The 25,188-nt window shown below is 37.8% G+C and overlaps 5 protein-coding genes, 1 long non-coding RNA gene and 1 pseudogene across 7 annotated transcripts; 6 read left to right on the top strand and 1 right to left on the bottom strand.

The window, feature by feature from the left end:
• Nucleotides 1–373: 373 nt before the first annotated feature.
• Nucleotides 374–3,590, top strand: LOC149510609 (glucan endo-1,3-beta-glucosidase 1-like). The gene is made up of 4 exons (XM_022868464.2): nucleotides 374–820; nucleotides 925–2,235; nucleotides 3,207–3,234; nucleotides 3,401–3,590. The coding sequence occupies exons 1-4, from the start codon at nucleotides 751–753 to the stop codon at nucleotides 3,555–3,557; spliced, it is 1,566 nt and encodes a 521-aa protein (XP_022724199.2). The 5' UTR covers nucleotides 374–750; the 3' UTR covers nucleotides 3,558–3,590.
• Nucleotides 2,455–3,067, top strand: LOC149510610 (uncharacterized). Its single transcript, XR_016335173.1, has 2 exons — nucleotides 2,455–2,601; nucleotides 2,686–3,067. It is a non-coding gene; the product is annotated as an uncharacterized LOC149510610 (long non-coding RNA).
• A 955-nt stretch (nucleotides 3,591–4,545) lies between the features above and the next one.
• LOC111280923 (endonuclease/exonuclease/phosphatase family protein) lies at nucleotides 4,546–6,843 on the top strand. Of its 2 annotated transcripts, none has more exons than XM_022868467.2 (4): nucleotides 4,546–5,128; nucleotides 5,423–5,568; nucleotides 5,667–5,777; nucleotides 6,024–6,843. In XM_022868467.2, the coding sequence occupies exons 1-4, from the start codon at nucleotides 4,675–4,677 to the stop codon at nucleotides 6,606–6,608; spliced, it is 1,296 nt and encodes a 431-aa protein (XP_022724202.2). In that variant the 5' UTR covers nucleotides 4,546–4,674; the 3' UTR covers nucleotides 6,609–6,843. The 2 variants fall into 2 exon arrangements, with proteins under 2 accessions (XP_022724202.2, XP_022724201.2); XM_022868466.2 differs by having other exon boundaries at nucleotides 4,550–5,176.
• Nucleotides 6,844–7,769: 926 nt separating this feature from the next.
• LOC111280691 (L-ascorbate oxidase homolog) lies at nucleotides 7,770–11,804 on the top strand. Its single transcript, XM_022868095.2, has 8 exons — nucleotides 7,770–8,125; nucleotides 8,308–8,417; nucleotides 9,608–9,878; nucleotides 10,012–10,114; nucleotides 10,317–10,662; nucleotides 10,751–11,119; nucleotides 11,202–11,280; nucleotides 11,390–11,804. Exons 1-8 carry the CDS (start codon nucleotides 7,988–7,990, stop codon nucleotides 11,600–11,602), a joined length of 1,629 nt encoding a protein of 542 aa, XP_022723830.2. The 5' UTR covers nucleotides 7,770–7,987; the 3' UTR covers nucleotides 11,603–11,804.
• Nucleotides 11,805–13,399: 1,595 nt separating this feature from the next.
• On the top strand, nucleotides 13,400–16,434 carry LOC111280274 (uncharacterized). Its single transcript, XM_022867488.2, has 6 exons — nucleotides 13,400–13,669; nucleotides 13,817–13,893; nucleotides 14,011–14,047; nucleotides 14,342–14,483; nucleotides 15,021–15,138; nucleotides 15,229–16,434. Exons 1-6 carry the CDS (start codon nucleotides 13,417–13,419, stop codon nucleotides 15,448–15,450), a joined length of 849 nt encoding a protein of 282 aa, XP_022723223.2. The 5' UTR covers nucleotides 13,400–13,416; the 3' UTR covers nucleotides 15,451–16,434.
• LOC111280273 (uncharacterized) lies at nucleotides 16,270–20,643 on the top strand. The gene is made up of 6 exons (XM_089756790.1): nucleotides 16,270–16,648; nucleotides 16,754–16,810; nucleotides 17,460–17,533; nucleotides 18,422–18,500; nucleotides 18,545–18,625; nucleotides 19,150–20,643. Exons 1-6 carry the CDS (start codon nucleotides 16,270–16,272, stop codon nucleotides 20,445–20,447), a joined length of 1,968 nt encoding a protein of 655 aa, XP_089612916.1. The 3' UTR covers nucleotides 20,448–20,643.
• Nucleotides 20,644–22,912: 2,269 nt separating this feature from the next.
• On the bottom strand, nucleotides 22,913–24,683 carry LOC111280272 (uncharacterized; annotated as a pseudogene).
• Between the last annotated feature and the right edge of the window lie 505 nt (nucleotides 24,684–25,188).

Genomic DNA, 25,188 nt, shown 5'->3' with positions numbered 1-25,188 from the left:
CTACAAAGTCATTAACCTGAAACTGTGTCTAGTTTTGGTCAAAAAAGCTGGCTGATGTTAGTTGAGTTTCGAAAGTGAACATAACGTTGGCTTAGTTAAAAATGTAAAATGCTAAACTCCCACGCTAGACAAATACACAAATGGGAACTGTGGAGTAGAGTGTTGAAAGTGGCTAAAGATGAGGTAAAGCATCGTCTCTCTGGAAACGCCAGCCTGTACAATCAAGAACCATCTCAAACTTACCAGTCTTAATTTACAATGTTGCCCTCCCATCCATCATATCCTTCCAAAAAGCCCCCCTGGTTTCAAGTTATATCAATTATTGCCTAGTCCTTTTGCCGAAGTCATGGTCACCGACCGTCCAGTTGAAATTAGAAAATAGGAAGTGTTGGCCCTGTGGGCAAAAATCTCAGAGCAAGCGACAAAACGGGTTCACTTGTCGGCTGTAGGGGTATTGTGGTAAATGTGTGGTAAGAAATCGAATTATGGTGCCAAAAAAGCATCTCTTTGGGAAGCAAAGAAAACCAGTTAAACCCCCAAAGACTCTCAATTTGCTGAATTTTTTTATAGATGTTAGTTGGTTTGCTTCATCTTACTGTAGATCTCTTAAGTCAATCCTAAGCACAACCAATACAAATCCCACAAGAAAATAAATCGAGTGGCCACAAGGAAAACTTGCAAAGATAATGTTAGGATTCCTAGCAGAGACTGTAGCAGAGGATGCAGAAATAAAGCTGAAGCTCCTCTTCAATGGCAAACTCTAAGCTTACTACTTTTCTTATCACCATCTTTTTATTTTGCTTTACAGTTCCTTCAACAGGTAATGTCTCAAAAACCCCAGTAGAAAATAGCTTACTTAAAATCAAAGAAACTTATAAGGACTCAATTTGTATACTAATATTTTTCTTTTACAAAATTTTGTAGCAAAGTCATCGACTTTAGTCCAAGAAATCAAGCAGCAAAGTCCACAACAAGATAAAGAGCCTTTTGTGGGTGTTAACATAGGCACGGATGTTTCGAATCTGCTATCATCAACGGACTTGGTTTCATTCTTGCAATTGCAAAAAATCTCACACATTCGACTTTATGATGCAAATCCAGATATACTCAAAGCATTGGCAAAGACAAAGATCCGGGTCATTATCAGTGTACCCAATAACCAGCTTTTGGCAATAGGGTCATCCAACACGACGGCAGCTTCTTGGATCGGTCGAAACGTCGTCGCTTACTACCCTGAAACGCTCATCACTGATATTGCTGTTGGAGATGAGGTTTTAACAACAGTACCATCCTCGGCTCCTTTGCTGCTTCCTGCAATTCAGTCTCTTTACAGTGCTTTAGTGTCTGCAAATTTGCATACTCAAATCAAGGTTTCAACTCCACATGCAGCTTCTATTATTCTTGATACCTTTCCTCCTTCTCAGGCTTTCTTTAACCAAAGCTTGACTTCAGTTATGCTACCTTTGCTTCAGTTTTTATCTAGAACTGGGTCTCCTTTAATGATGAATCTTTATCCATATTATGTGTTTATGGAGAATAAAGGTGTGGTTCCCCTGGATAATTCCTTGTTTAAGCCATTGACACCCTCTAAAGAAATGGTTGATCCTAATACTTTGTTGCATTATACTAATGTGCTTGATGCTATGATTGATGCTGCATATGTTTCTATGAAGAATTTAAATGTTACTGATGTTGTGGTGCTTGTTACCGAGAGTGGGTGGCCTTCGAAGGGGGATTCAAAAGAGCCTTATGCTACTATAGATAATGCAGATACCTATAATTCAAATCTTATCAAGCATGTTTTAGACCATAGTGGAACCCCTTTGCATCCAGAAATCACTTCCAGTGTGTATATATATGAGTTATTCAATGAGGACTTGAGGTCACCTCCAGTGTCTGAGGCGAATTGGGGATTGTTTTATTCAAATTCGACGCCAGCGTATTTGCTTCATGTATCAGGAAGTGGGACCTTTTTGGCAAATGATACAACCAATCAGACCTATTGTATTGCAATGGATGGGGTTGATTCAAAGACATTGCAGGCAGCTTTGGACTGGGCTTGTGGTCCTGGGAGAGCAAATTGCAGTGAGATTCAACCAGGGGAGGACTGCTACCAGCCTAATAACGTGAAGAACCATGCTTCTTATGCCTTTGATAGCTATTATCAGAAGGAAGGGAAAGTTTATGGGTCCTGTGACTTTAAGGGTGTGGCCATGATAACTACCACTGATCCAAGTAAGTGCTTCCACAACCATGCCTTAAAAGAACATTGGTTTTTAGTTTTACATTGCCCTTCTATGGATTTGATATGTTCTTGTAGCCATAATAAGTGGTTAGTTATCCAAGTGCTCAGCTCTATCTTGTGATCGTACTATTTTGGTGAAAAAGTGGAAATGCGGATATTTGACACTCAAAGTTGGCCTTGTTTGTGTGTTTTTCTTTGTCATGATCAAGTTCCTTACCACAAGAGCAAGGCATGTCCAAAACAGCGCATATGCTGTAGTTTAGGACAATGTATTAGTAAATCAAGTGCCAAGTTCTAGCTCTTTGCTGCTGGTTTAGCGCCTTGATGTCTAAGTTCAAAGGACCCCCAAGGCTAAGGTGATAGAAATATTGTTGTTTAATTTATCAGCTTACTCTTCTTTACAGCTAATAAGTGGCTTAAGCATACATCTTTGCTATCAGAAAGTGAAGCTGTGGGAATAGTCGCACTTCCAAGTTACAAGTCATGTAAGGATACTCATCGGGGAAACGTCAATTCTAAGAAAGAATGGTGTATAGTTTCTACCTTACAGAGTCACGTGGGCTCTCTGTGATTGCAAGGTGGAAAAGGGCGTGGAATAGCATTTTCTTGTTCAAGCAGGGAACATTTCAGTTTGAACCCTGCTTCTGTAGTGAGCCCCACTGCACAACTTAACCTCACTAGGCCATCGTCCCATCCCCATGTTTAGATTGCCTTGGAAAATGACTCTTCTTCTAGCATGTTTGCTAGCAATCATCATTTATTGTTGCCTTGTATCTTATGAAGATTGTACTAGTCCATATGGAGTCTGTGACCTTGCTTTTGTCTTTGCATTGTCTTTTCCTTTGTTTTTTTTGTTTTTGGCCTCCATTTTTCTTAGCTTAGATTTTACTCTACCATATATATATATATATATATATATCTGACGTTTTTTCTTTACAAAATTTGTGGGGTATATTTGCAGGTCACGGGAGCTGTGTATTTCCTGGAAGGTGAGACATAGCAGCCATTCTAACAGTCTAGTTCTCATTTATAGTTTTTCTGTTTAACATTTTGTTCTTAGCGTCTCATCTTTCTAGATTATACCGTTAAAGCATTATGTAGTTAAATCAAGTTGCTTAATGTACCTAACAAAGAATTTTTAATTTCTGTTTCCAGTAAGAAGGTAAGCAACATAACAAGAACGGTTGTAAACTCGACAGAAGCAAGTGGTGCAGCTGAAAGGTTAAAATTCAACACTTTCCACAGCAGCCAAATAGGCACTACTATAGCATTCTGTATTTTGTTATTCATTCCTTTTGTGACAACTGGATGAGGAAGAAAATAAAATATATATTTTCAAAATGTATCATAATTTTGCATTGAATTCATAGATGATCTTTTGTGCCAAAGGTAAAAAGAAATATCTTTGATGATGATCTGATGAGGTCAGGCAGAGTCCTTTTTGAATGAATGTGTTGATAGAGCATGGTGGTGATAATTATTTTGGAGTTGAATATTTGTAATCAACACAATGATAGTTAAACTTGGCGGTCAGCACTAAGTGTGATTATTCTGCAGCATGCAATCATCAAGTGGAGAAATGGGATCAATTTTGGGCACTTTTTATTGCCAAGGTCAAGGGAATCTTTTCCTGGTTGAAACAAAAAGGAGATCATTGCTTTTCTCAACATAAATATCTTATATAATTTTGTTTTTTGGTGAATCAGAATACTTGTCTTCGTTTCATAGTATTCCTGAGCAGTTTGTGTGGGTGAAAAGAGTTTAATCCTTGTGCTGCTTTGGAGAATGCCTTCAATAACTCATCCAGGGTTATTTCATTCAACTAGAAATGCCTGATGCTTCCCAATTTTACAGATAGGTTCTGCATAGGAGTTGCTTCTGTGGGAAATTGCTCGGACTATAGCAATATTTTAGGTCACCCCCAAGATTACCCACAGCGTCAATCTGAACAAGGGAAAACAATGGGTGCTAACAGTGTTTTCCATGGTTTAAGAGCTTTTTCACAGAAAGAAAGCAACTTTATACGCCCTTTTTGGCCCCGTCCTGGATCAAGCCAGTTGCTGCTGGGCATTTGTGCTTCTCACTGTTGAAAAAGAAGAAAAAGCTTTTTCTTTACCACCATGAAATAGCACCTGATTAGCTAGGATTACCAGTACTCAAACTCGTCAAATAATAACTTCTCAGGAAAAGTTGCAATAGATTAAACAGGTTTTTCAAGAGACGATCCAGGTCCAGGCATCAGGCATCAGGCATCCACGATTAAAGCACGTGAGCCCAGTGTGGGTCCGATTGTGCGCAGGTGTAGCTTTCTGTGGGCCAGAGAAGATATCCGCCGAACCTAGTACCAAACCAAACTGGAACTCCAAAATCCAAACGCGGCAAAAGTGGAAACTGGAAACCAACCAAACAAGATATTAACTTTCGAAATAATGTTCTCGTTAACCCCACTCCAGTTCCTATTGAACCCTAGACCTAGAATATCAAAAACCTCTCATCTTCTACTTCTGCAACAACATCGTTTCAAACCAATCAAAAACATGTCCTGGTCTTGTAAGAAATGCACGTTCCTCAACTCCCCATCCCAAAACGCCGCTTGCAAAATCTGCCTCTCACCTCCTTCTCCCTTGCCTTCACCGTCTTCACCTCCTAAATGGCCATGTAAAGCCTGCACTTTCTTGAACCTTTACAAGAACTCCAACTGTGAAATCTGTGGCACACGGGTTCCAGTGTCTTCTTTATCGAGTTTCGAGGATTTGAAAGATACCGGTCTTGATGAGAAAGCGGATTCTTCTATTGGATCTGTTTTCTTGCCTTTGAAGCTTTGTAGTAGTAAGAGGAAGATCATGGACTCGAATGTGGGTGATGAAGATTGTGTTGAATTAGGTAGCTTCCGAGGCATTAAGGCGTCCAATAAAGCTGTGGCGTTGGAGAGTTAGTTTTGATTTTCCTTGCTCAATTGGGATTTTGGATTGGGGTTTTCTATGGTTTCCTTTTAGTGTAAAACGATTAACTTTTTGTGATTTTGTTTTCATGTTTTTCTTATTTCATTGTTGTGTTTGTTCTCCACATTGATCGCATTGATTTGCTATAGTACTATATCCTTTTCTCTCATGTTATTGACATCAGTCCATTGCATATTCTAATTATATCCTATGACATTATATCTGTTTTCAACAGAGGACAGTAATTCAGGGGCAGTTAAAACTTCATTGAAGATATTGACCTACAATGTTTGGTTCCGGGAAGACCTGGAGGTGCACAAAAGGATGAAAGCTATTGGTGATCTTATTCAACTGCATTCTCCTGATCTCATTTGTTTTCAGGTTTCTTATAGTATTAATTTTAATCTTCCATTATTCATTGCTGGATCTTATGCTTTACCGCTTTGCAGCTTACCCTGTGATCATTTTGTTTATTCTAGGAGGTTACCCCAATCATCTATGACATATTTCGTAGGTCTAACTGGTGGAAGATATATCGATGCTCTGTCTCAGATGACATGGCTGGTTCAAGAGGATACTTTTGTATGCAGGTATGCCTATGATTGCGTCCCTTTGATAGATACTGCCTTAATTTGTCTACTTTTAGGCCTTCAATTGATAGCTCTTCTTCTTCTTGTTTGGTGTGCTTTGAAAACGTTATATCTCTTTACTTCCTCTAAGCAATTTATTTACCTTTTGCATTTCTTCATTTGATTTGAGTCTATGTTTATTTAGTAGCTTCAATGATTAATCTAGGTTATAAGTAATGAATCAAGTACTTACTAAATTACTTGCAGTTAAGCAAACTGCCTGTGAAATCCTTCACTTGTAAACCCTTTGAAAATTCCATAATGGGGCGAGAGCTTTGCATGACTGAGGTGGAAGTCTTGGGGGATAAAACGCTGGTTGTTGCTACCAGCCATCTTGAGAGTCCATGTCCAGCCCCTCCAAAATGGGATCAAATGTTCAGTAAGGAACGTGTAGAACAGGCGAAGGAGACCATCAATATTCTCCATGATAAACCAAATGTTATTTTCGGGGGTGATATGAATTGGGATGACAAACTAGATGGCCAGTTTCCTTTACCTGAAGGATGGATTGATGCCTGGAGAGAGTTAAGGCCTGCGGAAGATGGATGGACATATGATACCAAATCCAACCAGATGTTGTCTGGCAATCGCGCATTAAGAAAGCGACTAGATCGATTTGTATGCAATCTGCATGATTTTAAAGTAAGTGGAGTTGAGATGATTGGAACAGAGGCAATACCTGGTCTATCTTATATCAAGGAGAAGAACGTGAGAAAAGAGAAGCTGTTATTGGATCTTCCTGTTTTGCCAAGTGATCATTATGGCTTGCTTTTAACAATTTCTAGCCAGTAATGCCTAAGTCCCGCATGGAAAATGGTTCATTTAAAGCTTGATGAACTGTTAATCTATTTCCATTCGCAATTTCAAGCGTACTTGTATGCAAATAGTTTACAGCATTTCACGTTTTGTATGAAACTTCCATGTATGGAAATCATATGATTTCGTATCTTTGGCAGTTCCAGCCAATTCCCTTACTAATGAATCAATGCCTGTGTCCAGAAGCCTATGACGGCACCCTTTATTTTTATTCTACGACAAATATTTGTGGTTCCCTCCACATGATATTACTTGGGTTCCTTTCTTCTTCACCTGGTAAATTAATAAAATTCAATGTTGTTTGTGCGCATATGACATAAATGATTGCATAATAAGAATTATAAAAAACATACACTTACAATGTGAATCTACCGGGTTTGGGCTTGAGATTTTTTATAGTATCATCATCCAACGAAGGAAACAAAGGAATAATTTTACTCCAACAAAGGAAACCAAGCAAAGAGAGACCATCCATCCAATAAAGAAAACAAACAAATTTATTAATTCGTGTTAAATTTTCAAAAAATGAAAGTTCTTTAAGGTAAGTAAAGGCATTCCACTTCGGAAGCCAATTGCCATTATTGATTATGAGTTCTTGTTAGAAATGTCTAAACTATGGAACCTAATCATCTTCTGAGTTTTGCTTAAAAAGAAAGGCCTAGAATCTAATTACTATCTGCTATCTCCTTTGCCCCATCAAAAGGCCATTTCTAATCATGTTTCTTTCTTTGGCCTTAGTCTGTCGGTGCCATTCCTGTGGAGAATGGAAGACGGATCAGAAGATGTCATCGTCAGCAAATTCGGACAGGGGCACCGGGCACGTGATGAAATTGCAAGCTGCACGTGATTGGGGTAGAACCATGCCTTGTGACTTGACAGGCTTTACTTACTATTTTGCATATATCACAAACTTGTTTCGTTTCAATCCAAGTTTGATCAACTTCTGAGAGCTAAAGTAAACTAAATCACAAAACGTCAAACATCAGCGGCTACCAACGGTCCCACAACATGAATTTGACCCACGTGATGCTAAATAGTCCATGATTAATCTGGGACCATCTGTTTCACTAGATTCAACCGCATTTAATTGGAACCAACTGACAGCTAATATGTGATCTTCGAAAACTATTTTCTTTCACTTGCATACAAAACAGAGCTCTGCTTTTGCCTGCATACTAAAAAAAAAGAAGCTCAAAAAACAGATGGAAAGATCGATTTAGAGAAAGATACGACAATGTTGCGTTAAGAGTCGCTCTTTCTAGATCTGTGTTATTTATAACATTTTGCAAAACAAGCTTTCTTTTTCCCTATTTTTGAGTGGTTTTGTATTCTAAGTAGAAAGGAAAGACAAGAAAATGGAAGATAGCAAGCTTCTTCTTTGTTGTTTCATTGCTTGCATATTGTTTTTTGGCGTTGATGGAGAAAACCCTTATAGGTATGTCACTTGGAACGTCACGTACGGTGATATTTACCCTCTTGGCGTTAAGCAACAGGTACCTTTTACTTGTTTTCTGGTTTTTGTTCAAGGAAGTTACTTTCTTGGCCTTGAAAGAAAAATGCTGCAACTTTTTTTTTTCTGCGATTGGTTATTTGTGGTTTCTCAAAGCAACTTGTTTGGCAAGAGTTATTTGTTCTGTTTGAGTAATGGGTTGGAATGTGGCAAAATATGTTGCAGGGGATCTTAATAAACGGGCAGTTTCCAGGGCCTCAGATCGATGCAGTTACTAACGATAACCTGATTATCAATGTTTATAACTACTTAAATGAACCATTCCTTATCTCTTGGTAATCATACTAGCATTCCTTTCTTTATTTTTGTTTGTTTTTGTTCAATATTTACTTAATCTTCTGCTTGGTTGGTTAGAAAGACAACGTAAAAAGGGAAGAAAGAAAGTAAATGTGAAATATTGAAAGCTGAACATAAATCTCATTCAATTAAAGCTAAGGTGTGCTTGTTTGGTTTCATGAATATAACTAGGGTTTAGGGGAAAGTTTTTAGCTTATGAGATCTGTGGTTAAATGCTGGAACAGTTGAAAATTTTCCATTGGTAGAAATTTGCACTTATGACAATTCTCTTTAGGAAGATATAAAGTACTAATGCCGAATTTGATGAAAATGAATTATTGGGCTACTTTTGTAAGTTGGTATGTAAGCATATCCTATTCCTTATCCTTGATCCTTTTGTATGGAAGTGATTAGAGAATTAAAGTGAGTGGGGCCAAAAAGCCATAGTTACTTTTTCAGCTGCTTTTATCATTTTGGTTTTTGTTGGTTCACATTTCATAGACAATCTCTTAAAAAGACTCTGACAAGATGGTCCGTGCTTGGTTAAATAATTAAATCTCACTTTTCTAACTAGTAGCTCTCTAAGGATTCAATGGGATTATTAATACTATATGATAATCAAGTTTGTACAGCTGACCGAGTATGGTAACTTTTGCCACCACCTCCTACATGTCACATATGTGGATCTTCATGTCTAAAATATTAAAAAACGAATGTAATTAATTAACAATGTCTGCATAGTTATGTCAAAACTGATTACAATCAAATATTTAAATGCATGTGCTTGCTCATCAACAAATAAAAAGATGCCCTTGAGTATATTTACGTAGGCAAGCATAAGACTACGAGCTTAGGCCTAGTTCTCATAATTGGTTGAAAGCTCTTAAATATGCACTTTACTTTAATACATACGTATTGAACATTTAATAGAGCTTGGCATCTTTGCATATTGTATGATCGTGCCAAGTACTGTTTACTTTTACTTTCCGTAGTTATGTTATATTGGTGATAGTGACTGATCCAGTCATCCACTTTCTGCCAATTGGCATGCAGGAACTTAATATGATGCATTCATCATCAACTAATAGAGTGTAGAGAGAAAACACTTTTGTCTATGAACAGAAACAGCTTTTGGATGCTGCAATTGATGTGAAAATTTGACAGCCATCTCCTGTTTTTCCTTCTGCAGGAATGGTGTGCAGCAGAGAAGGAATTCATGGCAGGATGGAGTCTTTGGCACCAACTGTCCAATTCGACCGGGGAAAAACTTCACTTATGTTCTCCAAGTGAAAGATCAGATTGGTAGCTTTTTCTATTTCCCATCACTTTTATTCCATAAGGCTGCTGGAGGATATGGTGGCATCAGAATTTGGAGCCGCCCTAAGATTCCTGTACCTTTTCCTACTCCTGCTGGGGATTTCACTGTACTGGCTGGGGACTGGTATAATAGAAATCACTATGTAAGAATTCTGTTTCTGCATCTATTAAGATATCAAATATGTAGGGGAGTGGAGCCTTAAATCATTGTCTTATTGCCTCCTTTTTCTTATTTCTTTCCTCTTAGTACCGACTAATCCCTCTTTGTTTCTTAAGGTATTGCGACGTCTCTTGGACAGTGGTCATAACCTTCCCTTCCCTGATGGACTTCTCATTAATGGTCGAGGGTGGAATGGATACACATTCACGGTTGATCCAGGTGAATAATAGCCAATTTCCTAGTCTCCATCCCATCAAAGTTTACTTGAATCTGTTGTTTGTTTTTCCATAAATCTGATCAATTACTTCATGAATACTCTTTTATTCAGTTTGTTATTAGGTAGGATATGTCCCTTTTATGCTTTTTTTAAATTTATACATGAAGAGTTTTTTTGACAGTGTACATATTTTTTTTAACTCAGGTAGGACATACAGGTTTAGGGTATCAAATGTCGGGGTTACAACTTCAATTAACTTCAGGATCCAGGGGCATAACTTGAAACTTATAGAAGTAGAAGGATCTCATACACTCCAGAACACCTACGCTTCTTTTGATGTCCATCTTGGACAGTCGTGTTCTTTCTTGGTCACAGCTGATCAGGTGCCGCAGGATTATTATGTTGTTGTCTCTTCACGCTTCACTCGTCGTGTGCTCACTACAACTGCCATTCTTCACTACAGCAATTCAAAAAAGGGTGTTTCTGGTCCAGTTCCTGCAGCTCCCACAATTCAAATTGCTCCATCAGTTCTGCAGGCAAGATCCATACGGTACTTATCTTATTATATTCTTTTCAGAGGGTAATAATCAAAAACCATTTAAAAGCGGCCATCAAGCTGATAGTTTCTCTTCTACCAGTTGGAACCTTACAGCTAGTGGGCCTAGACCTAATCCCCAAGGCTCGTACCACTACGGATTGATCACTCCAAGCCACACTATTATGCTTGCAAACTCTGCGCCTTATATTAATGGAAAGCAGAGGTATGCTGTCAATGGTGTCTCATATGTTCCCGCAGATACCCCATTAAAACTAGCAGATTACTTCAAGATTCCCGGAGTCTTCAACCTTGGTAGCATTCCTACCTGGCCCCCTTCAGGAAATAATGCCTACTTTCAGACCTCTGTCATGGAAGCCAACTTCCGAGAATATGTTGAGATTGTTTTTCAAAACTGGGAGGACACTGTGCAGTCATGGCATATTAGTGGTTATTCCTTCTTTGTTGTAGGGTAAGGTTTTTTATGCTTACGCTGTACATTCAATTTTTATATATATGGCTAGATGTGCTGTTGAAAAATGTTGGATGATCAGGATGGATGGAGGCCAATGGACGCCTACTAGTAGAGCAAGCTACAATTTGAGAGACACAGTGGCTCGCTGCACTACTCAGGTATTAAATATAGGTTTGTCCTTGCATCAATGTGCTTGAAATGTGATTGATTGAAGCTAATGTAGGCACCTCTAGGTCTCAATTTGTTGATTCATTCGAGTGAATGCAGGTGTATCCCAGGTCATGGACGGCAATCTACATGGCTCTGGACAACGTGGGAATGTGGAATATAAGGTCTGAGAACTGGGCCAGACAATATTTAGGCCAGCAGTTTTATCTCAGAGTTTACTCCCCTGCAAATTCATGGAGAGATGAATTGCCTATCCCAAAGAATGCTCTTCTATGTGGCCGGGCCAGAGGTCGCCATACAAGGCCTCTCTGAATTAGCTAACGGAAATAATAATTAGAATAATGTTACGAAAGGGTTACAGGGTGCAAGCTTGGGATATGATGGACTAGATTATGCTGTTAATTGCGAGAAATTATTGTCGGAGCTCAACTTGAGCATTTGAGTTAATTCTTTCTTTCCCTTGTGTTTCAAACATTTTCTTGTTTCTATCGGAACAGGATTGGCATTCAAATTACTATATGATCAACGTGTAACCTTGCGATTGCAGGAAGCCTGAAAATTTTTGTTTGGTTTTCCACTTTCAGATTTCCCATTCCATTACCTTCCATGAAAATATCAGCTGGAGTGTTGAATATAAGCAAGTCTTCAAAACCTCTTAAATCAATCTCTCAAGAACTTAATTGTTGAAGATGCGGTCAAGCATCACCCTTCTAGCTTTTGTGTGAGGCTGATTGGAGGTTATGGGCATGAATAAGACAATTTCAAGGAAAATAGTGGCAATTTAAACGCATACTTGTTTCTCCCAGCATCACCTGCATTAGCAGTTGAAAGACCAATATGTTTGTTTATTTCCTCTGTTTCGACTGTTGCAGCCCTGTTCCCTGTAGCAGCTTAATATGCTGCTTCTTTGGACAATGAAAAAGCTTTGCTTATCAAAAATAATGCTAAACCAAAAATGGAGTCTCCTAGATTCGGACAAGATTACTTTCCATAATTCCCATCTACCATGAATTCAAGCTTACGACATCACCATACTTGTCCATGCTTCTGGCAAATCCATCCTGTGGAAAATTTCCCATTTTCAAACCGTCTCCTTTAATCTGCATTAATCTCCCCAACCCCCTGTCAGCAATTCCTTAGAAGTGCCGCAACCCGACAAGAAAATTTTGTTTCAGCCATTTTGGCATCAAATTGCTCACCACCAAAAACGGGGAAAAAAAAAAAGAATTCCATAGCAAAACATGGTCATGCATAGCCTAACAATGTGACCATCAATGGTGACGTTTTGGCATCAACGTGGCACTGCATGAGAAACAAGTCACATGCGGGGAATGATTACGTGGCCACAAGCGTTATCGCCTTATTGGTAATGTTGAATACACGCTCGGTTAGTGTGAAAATGGCATGTTCTTATATATGAAACTGTCTTTGATTTGTTGTGTTCGAGGGAAGAAAACTAAGGTGATGATAGCCGGAATAAAGGGAACTATCCTGTTTTGAGGAATGGGGGAGCTTTGAACATGTTTCTTGTAGGAAGTGCAAATGCTTTAGGTCATTTACATGCCTATGGCTTTATGTTTCACTTTGAGTCATTCTTAACGCTTAGGCCTTTGTTCGTTTTGTCGTGAGCCTTCTTTATTTTTATAAAGTTTAGTTTTTGTTAATTTTCTTGGGAACTTTTAACCGTAAATTTTTTTTCTGAGCTATATTAATTTAAAGAGATTAAAGTCCTAGCATTTTCAAAAAGAAGGAAGAAAAAGAAGAATGAATGTCAGGAAATGCCTGGCTCAAAGAATGTCTTGAAACCAATGATATCATCAAGAAATTTGGGCAGAAAAGCTTTCACCTTTTAACCTTTTGGTTTTGGCTTTCACCAAAGTTTCATGAAGTCGTTTGTGTTTTTTTGAATCTGAGTCTGAAATTCCGTGTCCAATTTTTCCTTTGTCTAATTGAACCTCCAATAGACTAAACCGACCTTAAAAGAGAGGGTAAGAAAAGCTGCAGAACATGACAAATTCAGTGCAACAGAGTCTCACTAGTATTTATTATTTATTCTCTTTTTGTTTCACCAAAGACCACCTCTTTTCTGGCTCTGTCTCTCTCATTTATTTCTCCCGTTTAGGCAAATGAAAAGAGTTGATGGTGATAGTTTCCTTAAGGGTTCTCCACCTTCTTATCTAGACAAGAGTGGAAGCATTTATTCACAGTCATCAACTATGAGAGTTACAAGGCGACGCATGGGTGAGAATCTGCCTGAAATAAGCTTGAAATCGCCTGTTGTGAGGCCTTATGTCAGATCAAAAATGCCTCGGCTAAGATGGACTCCTGATCTTCACCACTGCTTCGAACATGCAGTTGAACGGTTAGGCGGAGAAGACAGTAAGCCATCTTCTATGCCTCAATTAACACCTAATCATTTTCATTCATTAATGTTTTCTTTAAAGAAAAATGTAAGGAATGATGACAATTGACAATATCAAAGTTTATTAATATTGTATATGGTTTTGAACTATAATTAAAATATAGGAGCTACCCCAAAGATGGTTTTGCAGATAATGAATGTGAAGGGACTTACAATCTCCCACGTAAAGAGCCATCTTCAGGTTTGATCAAACCAACTACAGCAAAAAAAGCATTATATCTGTTGAGATATTCTTAGTTTGTGTTTTGCGATGGTAGCCTTTTAATTTCTGGTGAGTATTGTTCTCTTGTTTGGGCAGATGTACAGGAGCATGAAGAATAAGCAGATGATAAAAGGTGTACATGAGAATCTGATATTAATGCATGCTCTTAATTGATTATTCTCCAAACTGCATGACATAAATATATAAAACTTGATTGTGCATTACTATAAAAATATATTCTTTCTTCTATATCACTGCCCCTTGAGAGGATTATTTCATATGATAAATCTTCTGATTCCAGTTGCCAATTATATCCCAACTGTGAAGTTATAGATTTATTTTTCCTGTAATATATATGTATATAGTTTCAAAGGTTATATCTTTTACTAATTCTGGTGCCATATATGTTTGGTTCTGCAAATTACAGAAGCAGCCATTGAAGTAAGGAGAAATCATGAGAAGGCATCGGATCCGATCAACTGCCAACAAAATCATCAGCTTAAGGATGGGAGACCCCTTGATCGCAATTCCTTCCAAAATCTAGGGCCCCGAATCCTTCCAGCACAATGGTATCCGGTTTAATTTGCTATCTATAGTATTTGCTCATTCCACAATATCATTATTAATTAATTAATTGCGTTGGATTAATGTGAAATTTTTAATAAATTCATAAAATAGTAGTATTTCCGCTCTTGTACGAAAAGAAAATTTGTTTTTTGCTTTCAGTTGTATTTTTTGTTTTTTATAAATAAAAAAAAAGTTGCACACATAACAAATTTATTCAATTTTTTTATAAACTTATTTTCTTTTAAATAATTAATGAAAATGATTTGAAAGTAAAGGTAAGAATGAAAATAATGAAAGCTTTATTTTAAGTTTATTTAAAATTTTCGCTTATAATTAATTAAATGCTGAAATATTTAATCCTTGAATTTTTTTTTTTACACAAAGTAGCTTTTATTATAAGGTAAATTACTTGATGAATTTCAAAATTACACACACATCAGATCCTTCAATTGTTTAAATGATAATGTTGATCTGTGATTGCAATTTAGCCCTGTGGTATGAACACAAAATTTTGCATTGAGAGCTGTCCATATCAGCAGGAATGGAACCAAAGCGAGTAACCAGTTATCATACGCAGAAGAGCCAAATAAAGGATCTGAGGAGAGATCAAATTCATATATCATCTTCAAGGATCTGCTCAAAAGTTGCATGATCCAGGTAAATCTTCAAGGATATAACATTCATATACCAACAAATTGATTTCTTTAGAATACAAAGCGCTCTAATTAATTCCTTTTGATCTTACAGGAAAGCAATAAGCAAGCAGAGGTGGGGCTACATGGTGGTGTAGGTTGGAAGTGCAACCATCAAAGATTGGTTGACATAGCTGATCATCAGGCAGCAGAGAGAATATCTGATTGTTCAACATGTCTATCGCTTAACTCAAAAGTTTCCCACTCAATGTTAAGACTGGGCAAAGCTGAGACCCTAGAATTGAATGATGTCTCTTTAGAACTCACTCTTGCTTAAACTTATGCACATATATAGGACACCAGAATCAGAATGGAATGTCAAAAAACTTTTTCTTTTTTATACTGCTCTGTTGGACGTCTACATGCTAACCATCCCCACGAGACAACCCTTAACAGCATTTCTACGTCCAATTATGACGAACGGTGACCAAAGGGACATTGCATAGGTTAGCCAGGCTTGATTCTCGTGTGCCAGATACGAAGGAGAAAGAGGAGAGAGGTGGGTGCAGGAAAGTTTAATGTTAAGGGCCAGGTTGATTTTAATGAACAAAAGGTCAACTTAACTTTATCATTAGTTAATCTGCCATTTTTTGTAGTGCAACTTCGAACAATTACTGTTTAGTTCCTTTATGCTTGGGGAGAACGTAGAAAATAATCATCCTGGAAACAACTGTTAGAAGTTAGAACCTCAAGGTGAGGCCAAATATATTGATATACGATTGGTAAGAAGAGAGATAGCTGAATAAGGAACTTCTTCATCATTGAATTAAAAGACAAAGGTCCAATTATTTCATTCGAGAGGGTTAGGTTCAATGATTATCACAGAGACCAAAATCAAAACATAGGTAAGTCATTACGTACCCATAAACTGGTGGGTCTCTTTTTCACAGTTGGCTCCATTAACTGCATGTCAGAGCACGGATTACAGATGATAGGATGTAAGTTATTATTTTACTTTTAATTGTAACGTTATTATCATCATATATCACTGCCAATTTATTACTTCATTTTTACATCTCACACATCTATATAAATGTTCTCTCATTCTGAGTCCCATTTCTCATTACTCATTATGAAATATTTTCTAGTATAAAAGATGGGTGCCTGCAGGGTTTCCATTTTAGTGCTTGTTGGTGTTCTTCTCGGAGCCTGTTCTGATGCTAGGAACCTGTTGAGTGAAAAGGAAGTACATGAACTTGGTGAGAAGAAAACATTCTTCCCTTATAACCCTGTTTATGGTGGTGGACTAGGTTGTACTGGTGCTGTTGGCTGCTTAGGTGGTGCTGGTGGTGGGGGTGGGGGTGGAGGTGGCAATGGGGGTGCTGGATATGGTTTTGGGAGTGGTGCTGGGTTTCGGTTTCGGTTTCGGTTTGGGTCTGGAAATGGAGGATTTGGTGGTGGTGGAGGCGGTGGCGGGGACGGTGGCAGCTCATTCGGTGGTGGATATGGCGGAGGATATGGTGGAGGATTTGGAGGTGGAAGTGGACTACCATGAGTTCGAAACATCTGTGTTTCAGCTATGCTGTTGCTTGGGATCGAAGTAACTTTGTTCAATATGTATGTTCTCTTGTTATTTGCAGTAGCAGTAATTGTCGGTTATGATAAATTGGCTCTCCCCTCCTATTCAATTGTAATTTGTAAGCCAAATTTTAATAACGGGGAATAATAAAATTGCATTTATTACTATAAAATTTACTGAAGTTTTTTTTAGTAATATTCATTATCTTAATAATGAGAACATAACTTTTACTAATTTCTATTATGCATATGCACATAACTTTTATTAATAATTTAATTAATTATATTACTATGACTTACTTATGGTATGATCATCAAAATACTTTAATAATTAAAAATACTTTAATTGGTAAACTACATGATTAGTCTAAATAGATGGAAAATGAGCCGTCAAAGAATTAATAAAGAAAAATAAAACAAAAGGTAGGGAAATTTGAATTAGACCATCAATCATAAGAATGTGTTCCTTTATAGAAAGTGTTCAACTATATTAAAGACATAAATACAGAAAACAGGAATAGTACTTGTATATTCTATGCCTAACTAATCACGCACACCTTAAGGAAATCACATGTATATATGTTGGAAGAGGTGGATGAAATTCCCCTGTGCATGACATAAATATGGATCCTAAATGTCGAATACATTCGAGGAATTTTGATGCCGGTTTTATGTATTACGAGTAATTGAAATATCTTCAAAGAATTAATTAGTTCTAGTAGGTTGATATATTGTGGTTTACTAAGACAACCTTTGATTTTTACCCAGATCACATGCAGGACCAATGTCATGTCCAGGACAAATTGATTTTTGGACCCAATCTCCATCTCTCACATAAACATGTATGTATATAGATAATGTTATTAATTTGTCCATGTCCAATTGTCCGTAAATAATGAGGAGGGATATTGAGTAGAATGTAAATTCTTCCCAAACAAAATACAGCTCATATATATATGATACGTGTGTGTGATTTTATTTTTATTTTTTTGTTTTTAATTTTCAATAATTGTAGCAATTAGACCACCAAACATGAACATAATTGATGATATCCCTACGTTGTACGACTCTATCTTTAGTTCTCACTGGATCTTTTTAATTTGTACACAAAATATAGAGTATTTTCAATGAGGAAGTTCTCGATTTGATGAGGGCGCCAGGATCACTGGATTCCACTTCGATATTTTATAATCTTTTTATAATCTACACGTGAATTTTAAAACGAGTTTCCAAAGTGGGATTTGTTAGTTTGCCATTAGAAGCCGTCGGAATACTTGAGTTAAGGTGGCATTGGGCAGCATAATATATAGAAAACCCTTATCAAAGTAGAGTTAAAGATCTTTGAAAATATTTTGGCTTGATCTTCCTGTATTATGTTGGGTTTTATTTCTGGGATGCCCTCTCTGGAGATGGACAGCTAGCGTTTGCCAGCACCAAACCCATCCAAACCTACTCCATTGGAAATTTCAGCATTTTTTGTTTAAATTTCTTCCTTTTATCTTTTAATTCATTACTCCAATTTATGCACACAAAAGTAGCAATAGCTTTGCTAAAATTTATGAGAAGACTGATCAGATATGTCTGCCAGCCAGGTCTAAATTATTCATACTGTAGGGGGCAATGGAAAGAAGCAGGAATCTCTGTCAGGACTCAGGGTATAGATAATCTCATATGACTACAAAAGCAAAAATGTCAGAATGTGAAGAGAAAAAGTCTAATACTTCTTATAGAGTGTTGGATTGGCTCTGGCATCCATTACTCTTTTGAGCAATGAGATCAAGTTTGGCATGATATTTAACCACCCACAAGGTCCACAACGAGAAGGTTCACTTATTTATCATATACCTTATTAGTCACATGGCATCCACACGGATGCTTCCCATATCCTATGTGGAAGATTCGTGGCTTCTACCTCTTCTACAGCTATGGAGAAAGTAAGGTGACAGATAGGACTCCATAATCCATAATCTATTTGGATTTAGTTTGAAGGGATGACAAATGGACTTTCTTTTTTGAAGCATTCTCTCTCCGAAATTTCAAGAAGATACAAATTTTATTACCTACTCCACCATTTCTAGTTGATTGATTAATAGCATTAGCAGTACTGTTTTATTAAATACATGCAGTCCCATAATACCATACCTATAATAATGTTTCTACCATTATTTGTGTTTTTTTATTACACTTGGTTAAGATCAATGTATCATGTATGGTAATAATGTAATATTATTGTCGGCTATGGTTGACTTCTTAACGTACAATTTGGACATGTTCTTGACTTCAATGTCTTATTTACTATTCCTATGGGCAAAATTCCACGTGTCCCCGTGAAACGCAGTAATAAGCATGCTAATGATTGTTGGCTAGAGTACTCTGTGATATATAAATAGGTGATAATGGAAATGGAGAGCGAAACCAAGCAAGTTTGGGCCTAGGTCTTACTTAGCCTTGGTCTGAGAATCTATTCGTCAAACAATGGCCACTTCTGCTAAATTTTGGTACGTTGCTTTTCTTCTTTTAAGTATTGCAGGTGCTTTAAGAAGTGTTGTTGGTGGAGGTGGTGTTTATGAGAATGATCATAATGAAGGTCCTGGAGGTTGGAGATATGATGGTGATAATGAAGACGATAATTATTGCTCATATAGAAGTTGGCGAAGTTGTGGCAGCTTCTTTAGTAGAGGTGGCAAGGGTTATGGTGGTGGAGGAGGCGGAGGAGGAGGAGGTGGAGGAGATGGTGCTTCAGGTAATGGAGTTGGACATGGAGAGGGGCATGGTGCAGGAGGAGGCAGTGGCAGTGGTGGAGCAGGAGGAGGAGGAGGAGGAGGAGGTGCTGGTGCTGGTGCTGGTAATGGGTCTGGTCACGGAGAAGGCTTTGGAGCTGGAGGAGGTGTGGGGGGTAGTGGTGTTGGTGCTGGAGGAGGAGGTGGAGAAGGTGCTGGAGGTGGGGCTGAAGGAGGGTCTGGTCATGGTAGTGGATACGGCGCTGGTGGTGGTATTGGAGTTGAGACTGGTGGAGGAGGTGGTGGAGGTGGAGAGGGTGGTGGAGGTGGCAGTGGTTATGGTAGTTTTGGTGAAGGATTTGGTCATGGTAGTGGATACGGCGCTGGTGGTGGTATTGGAGTTGAGACTGGTGGAGGAGGTGGTGGAGGTGGAGAGGGTGGTGGAGGTGGCAGTGGTTATGGTAGTTTTGGTGAAGGATTTGGTCATGGTAGTGGTTTTGGTGCAGGAGCAGTCATAGGAGGAGAGGGAGGTGGTGGAGGTGGGGGTGGAGGTGGAGGTGGTGCTGGTAAAGGTTCTAATGGAGGATATGGCTATGGTAATGGTTATGGTGCAGGTGTTGGTGGTGTAAGTGGCAATGGTGGGGCAGCTGGTGGTGGAGGAGGAGGAGGGGGAGGAGGTGGTGGTTCTGGTGGAGGCTCAGGTCATGGTAGTGGTTTTGGTGCAGGTTTTGGCATAGGTAGCATTGGAGGAGGAGGAGGAGGAGGAGGTGGTGGTGGTGGTGGTGGTGGTGGCGGTGGTGAAAGTGGAGGAGAAGGATATGGACATGGTGAAGGCATGGGGTTCGGAGGGGGTGTTGGAGCTCCAAACGCAGAGAAAGGCCAGGGCGCAGGCCTAGTTGGTGGGAAAGGTTACAGCAGTAGAAACGGCATTAACATGGGATTTGGAATGGGAATGGGAATGGGCATTGGATTCGGCTTTGGAATGGGAACAGCTGGTGGAGGCAAAGACTCAAATAACGACCATGGTGATCCCTAGAGATATATACCTTATAAGCTTGTTCCTAAAAATATTCAAAAGCAAAAGCAAGTCAAAATTGAGCCTACACTATTCTTTCTATAGTATGTTGATCACTCTCATGTCTCATGTCAAGTCCTGGGACTTGAAATTCGTTTGAGAAATAAATCTTTCTTTTGACGCCAATTATATATGTTTTAACTACTTTTTCATCTGTTGCCTAATCTAAATCTTTATAGTTTGCTCCGACTTGGAGTTACCAAATGCTGATTGTGGCATTCCTCCTGTTTTTTCTTTCTTCCCAGCAACACTACTGCCTGAACCTGAACCTCGTGAGTTGATTAAAAAACTGCCAATGTTGAAGCGGAGATTAAAAAACCCATCAATATAATAAGAAAATAAAGGAAAATTACTCGTAATTTCTTTTTCTTATCGATACATTTAAGGCAAATTCAATGAAGGAATATATAGAATTTGAATCTTTAATCTCGAGTATTTGACCATAAAAAAAGGGATAACATAACTTAGATAAATTGAAAACATTATTAACATATATTATTTTTAAAAAAAAATCATATAAAACAATAACTCTATCTCAATGTATGTCACTTTCATTTAAATCATATCATATAATTATATATTTTTAAAAAATTAATTATTTATGACAATAATCATTAACAAATTTATTTAAATAAATATTAATTATTTAATTATAATATTTGATGTATAATAAATAATTGATTTTTATTAAAAACATAATTATATGATATAATTTGAATGAAAGTAGCATATATTAACCTATGTTATCTCATATAATTCCTTCTCGTTGCTTTTTCGTAGGTACTTATTTTGTGATTTAAAGTTTATTTAAATTGGTTTATGTGAGATTAAATATAATGAGATTAGTTATTATAATAAAAACATTATGAAAATGGTAAAAAAATAATTATAGTAAAAACTTTATTTAAAATTTATATATAATAAAAAATTTAAATTATTTTTATCATTTATCTAATAAATAATTAAAAATTATGAAAATGGTTTTTACCTTAAATAATAAATAAAAAAATACAATGAAAATTATTTTCACAGCGCCGCCGCCACACCAGATCATTCAAAAGGCAAGCTACGGTACGGCCGGATAAAGAAGTCCAAAGGCCTATGGGCCTCGTTTCTCAAATTAACTATTGACTGGATACGGCCTACGGTCAAGGGAGTGGGGAGAAACAGAAAATCCTTAATATTTTTGTTGGGTTAGGCTAAGCCCAAATTCAGTTTAAAGTAAATCAGCCCACGTACAGAACACACTCCATCGCAGGAAAATCCGAAAATATCGTCCTTCTCACCATAAAATGCCCTTTGTTTCCGCCTAAAAACTCGAACCTCACTTTCTTAAACCCCAAACACCGAGTCGGATGAGTTATTACACCGACTCTACTCGATCCAACACCAAGCCACAATAGCGGATGTAGTTCAGTACCATCTCGAGCGCATGATAGACGAACTCCACGACCTTGAACGGCGCAGTCTCTTCACTCGCCGCGTGAAGGCCCTGTGTGTGGAAGGCAATGGAATTTATTAGTTTGGAAGCCCATGTAATGCTATCTCATTCAGCCGGCTCTCAAATTCTTTGCAAACTAGAAGAAGTATTTTGAGTAGCTGATTGAGCTTTCTCTCAAGTCGATAGTTAAATATGGTGGCAGTGAGAATGGATTTTCTCTCTCTTCTGCTATAGTTAATTTCATCCTTCAAAAGGATGGACTTCAACATGGAAGAGAGGTGTATAAGCGGTATGTTATTATGTCTTGAGTGAATGTTTCTGGTTACTTTCGTATTGCCTCAATCATATTTCCGTAGGCATTTATAGATAATGGTTGCTGCTGTCGCACTTGCAATTATATGTTGAGTAGCAGAATAAGAACTAAATTGCCCAGAAGTCGTTCCTTGCTGCGAGAAATGTTTCTAACTTTGCGTCTACTTCTAGATTCCTTTCTCAACCTCGCCCAGGCCTTGGTCTATATAGAAATTGCATTGAGTTGGAGTCAAACCTCGAATCTCTTGGTGATGAACGTGCTCTAGTAAATGCCCGAAAGTTGTATGAGGCTGCACTGGCAACTTATGACCAAGACGCCAGCTTATGGAAAGATTACCATCCCCTGGAGACTAAGGTGAGCTTTGGTGTGATTTATGTTGGATTTTGCTTGTATTGATGCTCACCAATTTCTTCAACTCCTTCAACAGTTGGGAACATCCGAAACTGCTGCTGTCTTTTGGCGTGCTCAGAAGACCATAAAGGACTCTGCTGTAGTTTTTACTTCACCGCGATTTGAATGAGATTAACTATAAGTTTGGAAGTTCCAATTATATAATAATATAATAAACACAAGATTGTGCAGACAATTTTGCATTGAATGTTGTATATATTCCTACATTAATTTACAAAAGAACCAAAGCTTCAGCATAAGATCCTAAGAAAATCGGATCTCCTCAATGTTGAATAACTTGTTACACTCTTGGCCAGTGTGGACAAACTACCTGCACAAGCCATTGACACCAGTCAACAATTATCGATAACAGCAAGGGTTCATAATCACCAGCATGATTTTGAACCAGAAAAATATATTATTACCCGATTAAGGCATTTGTTTCTTATGCTAATGGATCACAATATAACAAGTTGGTTGAACTTAGGGTCCATAATCATTGATAAAAACTTACTCTGCAACATATATTGATCAACCATGAAAAGACAATAAATTCAGACCCTAAACATTTTAAGTCCATCGGGAGTTCAAAGTCCTTGGTCATATCATCCATCTCTGTGACAATTCACTCACCTCATGCGTGCTTAAAACTAAGCGCATTCGGCTAGCCACAACTGATGGCTCCTCAGCACGTCCAACCACAGCCATTTGCTCTGGCTGGAGAGTTTTTACTGGAAGCCTTTCGAAAAATAAGAATTTAGCAAAGCTGCAAGAATCCATCTTCCAGGCTTTATTGTTTAAATATACCAAGACAGTAGTTTCTAGGATGACCAAAGGAATGACAGCATCTATTGCTTTTGAAACACCATAGACAAGATTAAAATCTAACATTTTGACAAAAGCGAAGGTTGTTCAACCAGCATTCTAAACGCATCTCACCATGCCATTCCTCTTATATAATATGCATTTGATATAAGAGCACAGAAGCCTTTCCACTGATGCAGGACATCATCTGACACTGGAGGTGTAGATGACCATCTAACTATAGTTGGCTGTGGTGTACACAAAATGCTGATGAATAGAATGCTCAGCCATAAAATACACTCGTCAACCTGAACAGTCAAATAGAAAGTTTTCATTCAGCAAATTTCCTTACTACCTACAAGGAGAGGTGGGGGGGCTTCTGACGGTGTCAAAGGAATCTTAAGACTAATAAATACTTCAAGAAACAACTTAGTTTTGGAAAGAGTTGATGGTGCTTCAAAGAGATGAACGTAGCTAAATTTTAGAATATTGCTGGCTATGCTAAAGGATCTCTTGGTCTTGGACTAATGTAAAAGCTAAAACATGTAGGATTACTCACCTCCTCGACACAAATCTTGGATTTCAAACTGGTGCTTCCGCCATAACTTTGCATTGCTTCAATTTCGATGCCAGATTCCTTCATAGCATTAAATTCTTTCCGCAATCCTTTATCTGTGCAGCCCAATGCATATGCATTCACCCCAGCACTAATGAACTCCTGACCCAACATCAATCCAACAGTATTACATGAAGAATGCTGCTTATCTGACAACCTTTTTCACTGAAACAGATCAAGCAAATCAATGAATATACTTTTAGGTTGTCACCTCCTCCACGGTCAATGACATTTCTGTATCGCTTAAACAAGCTGATTGCTATATTCCGTGAAGAACGATACTCATCATCAGATGAAGCAGAACCATGCGATTGGCACTACAGTTAAATCCATAATTCAAACATGTAAAACACTCAATTTTATTTCTTAAAAACAAAGTAAAGGAAAAAATTTTAGGTTCAACAATGCTGACCAACCATCTCTTTGGAGCGACTCGAATGTGATACAAGTAGTAAACTTACTGGAATCTTTCCATGAGGGCAATGGATTATGAATATGAACTACATTATTACAGTGAATCCCTGGTAGCCTATGGTAAATTGCAGCACAAGGCAGTTTCCCATGAAGGGTAGTATTGCCTGGAATTGTCTGGCTTTTGCCGATGGCTCCTGGAGGATTTACCGTTGACATCATCGAACCATCCTACTCTAGCCTTCAAAAGAGGAAAAAAAAGAACAAATAAGATAATGCAAAGTAAGCTGATATTACTTAATATTAATACCAACTGACATTTCCGGGCAATGAAAACAAGAGAAAATTTCATTACTTTGCTGAAAACCCATCAAATAGTTTAGTGATTAAATGAGAAAGCTGTCGATTTTGTTGTTCATAAACATCAAACGTAGTGAAATTAACAGTTTTTTTCCTTTTGCTTATGAGTCAATTCATTTAACCAATAAGTGATTCTTTTCTTGGTTGATTAAACACTTTTAAAAGAATTGGAAACTGAAATTAAAGGGAGGATAAAGAAAAGACAAAAGACAAAAGCTTAAAAATGAATCACATTACAGGGTTTTAAATGAAGTCGTCTTGGAGACAAGGGATGATATAATAAGATTTGAAAAAATAAAAGAATATTAGTTATAGAGAAATGCTTAACGCCACGATTTTTATGAATGGTTCCCAGAGATTCAGTTCT

The sequence above is a fragment of the Durio zibethinus genome, chromosome 28, assembly GCF_047325235.1.
Source record: "Durio zibethinus cultivar Kanyao isolate XHJ-2024 chromosome 28, ASM4732523v1, whole genome shotgun sequence".
NCBI classification, from domain to species: Eukaryota; Viridiplantae; Streptophyta; class Magnoliopsida; order Malvales; family Malvaceae; genus Durio; species Durio zibethinus.
Note: the sequence above shows the minus strand (reverse complement) of the source record. Positions and strands in the feature narration are given on the sequence as shown.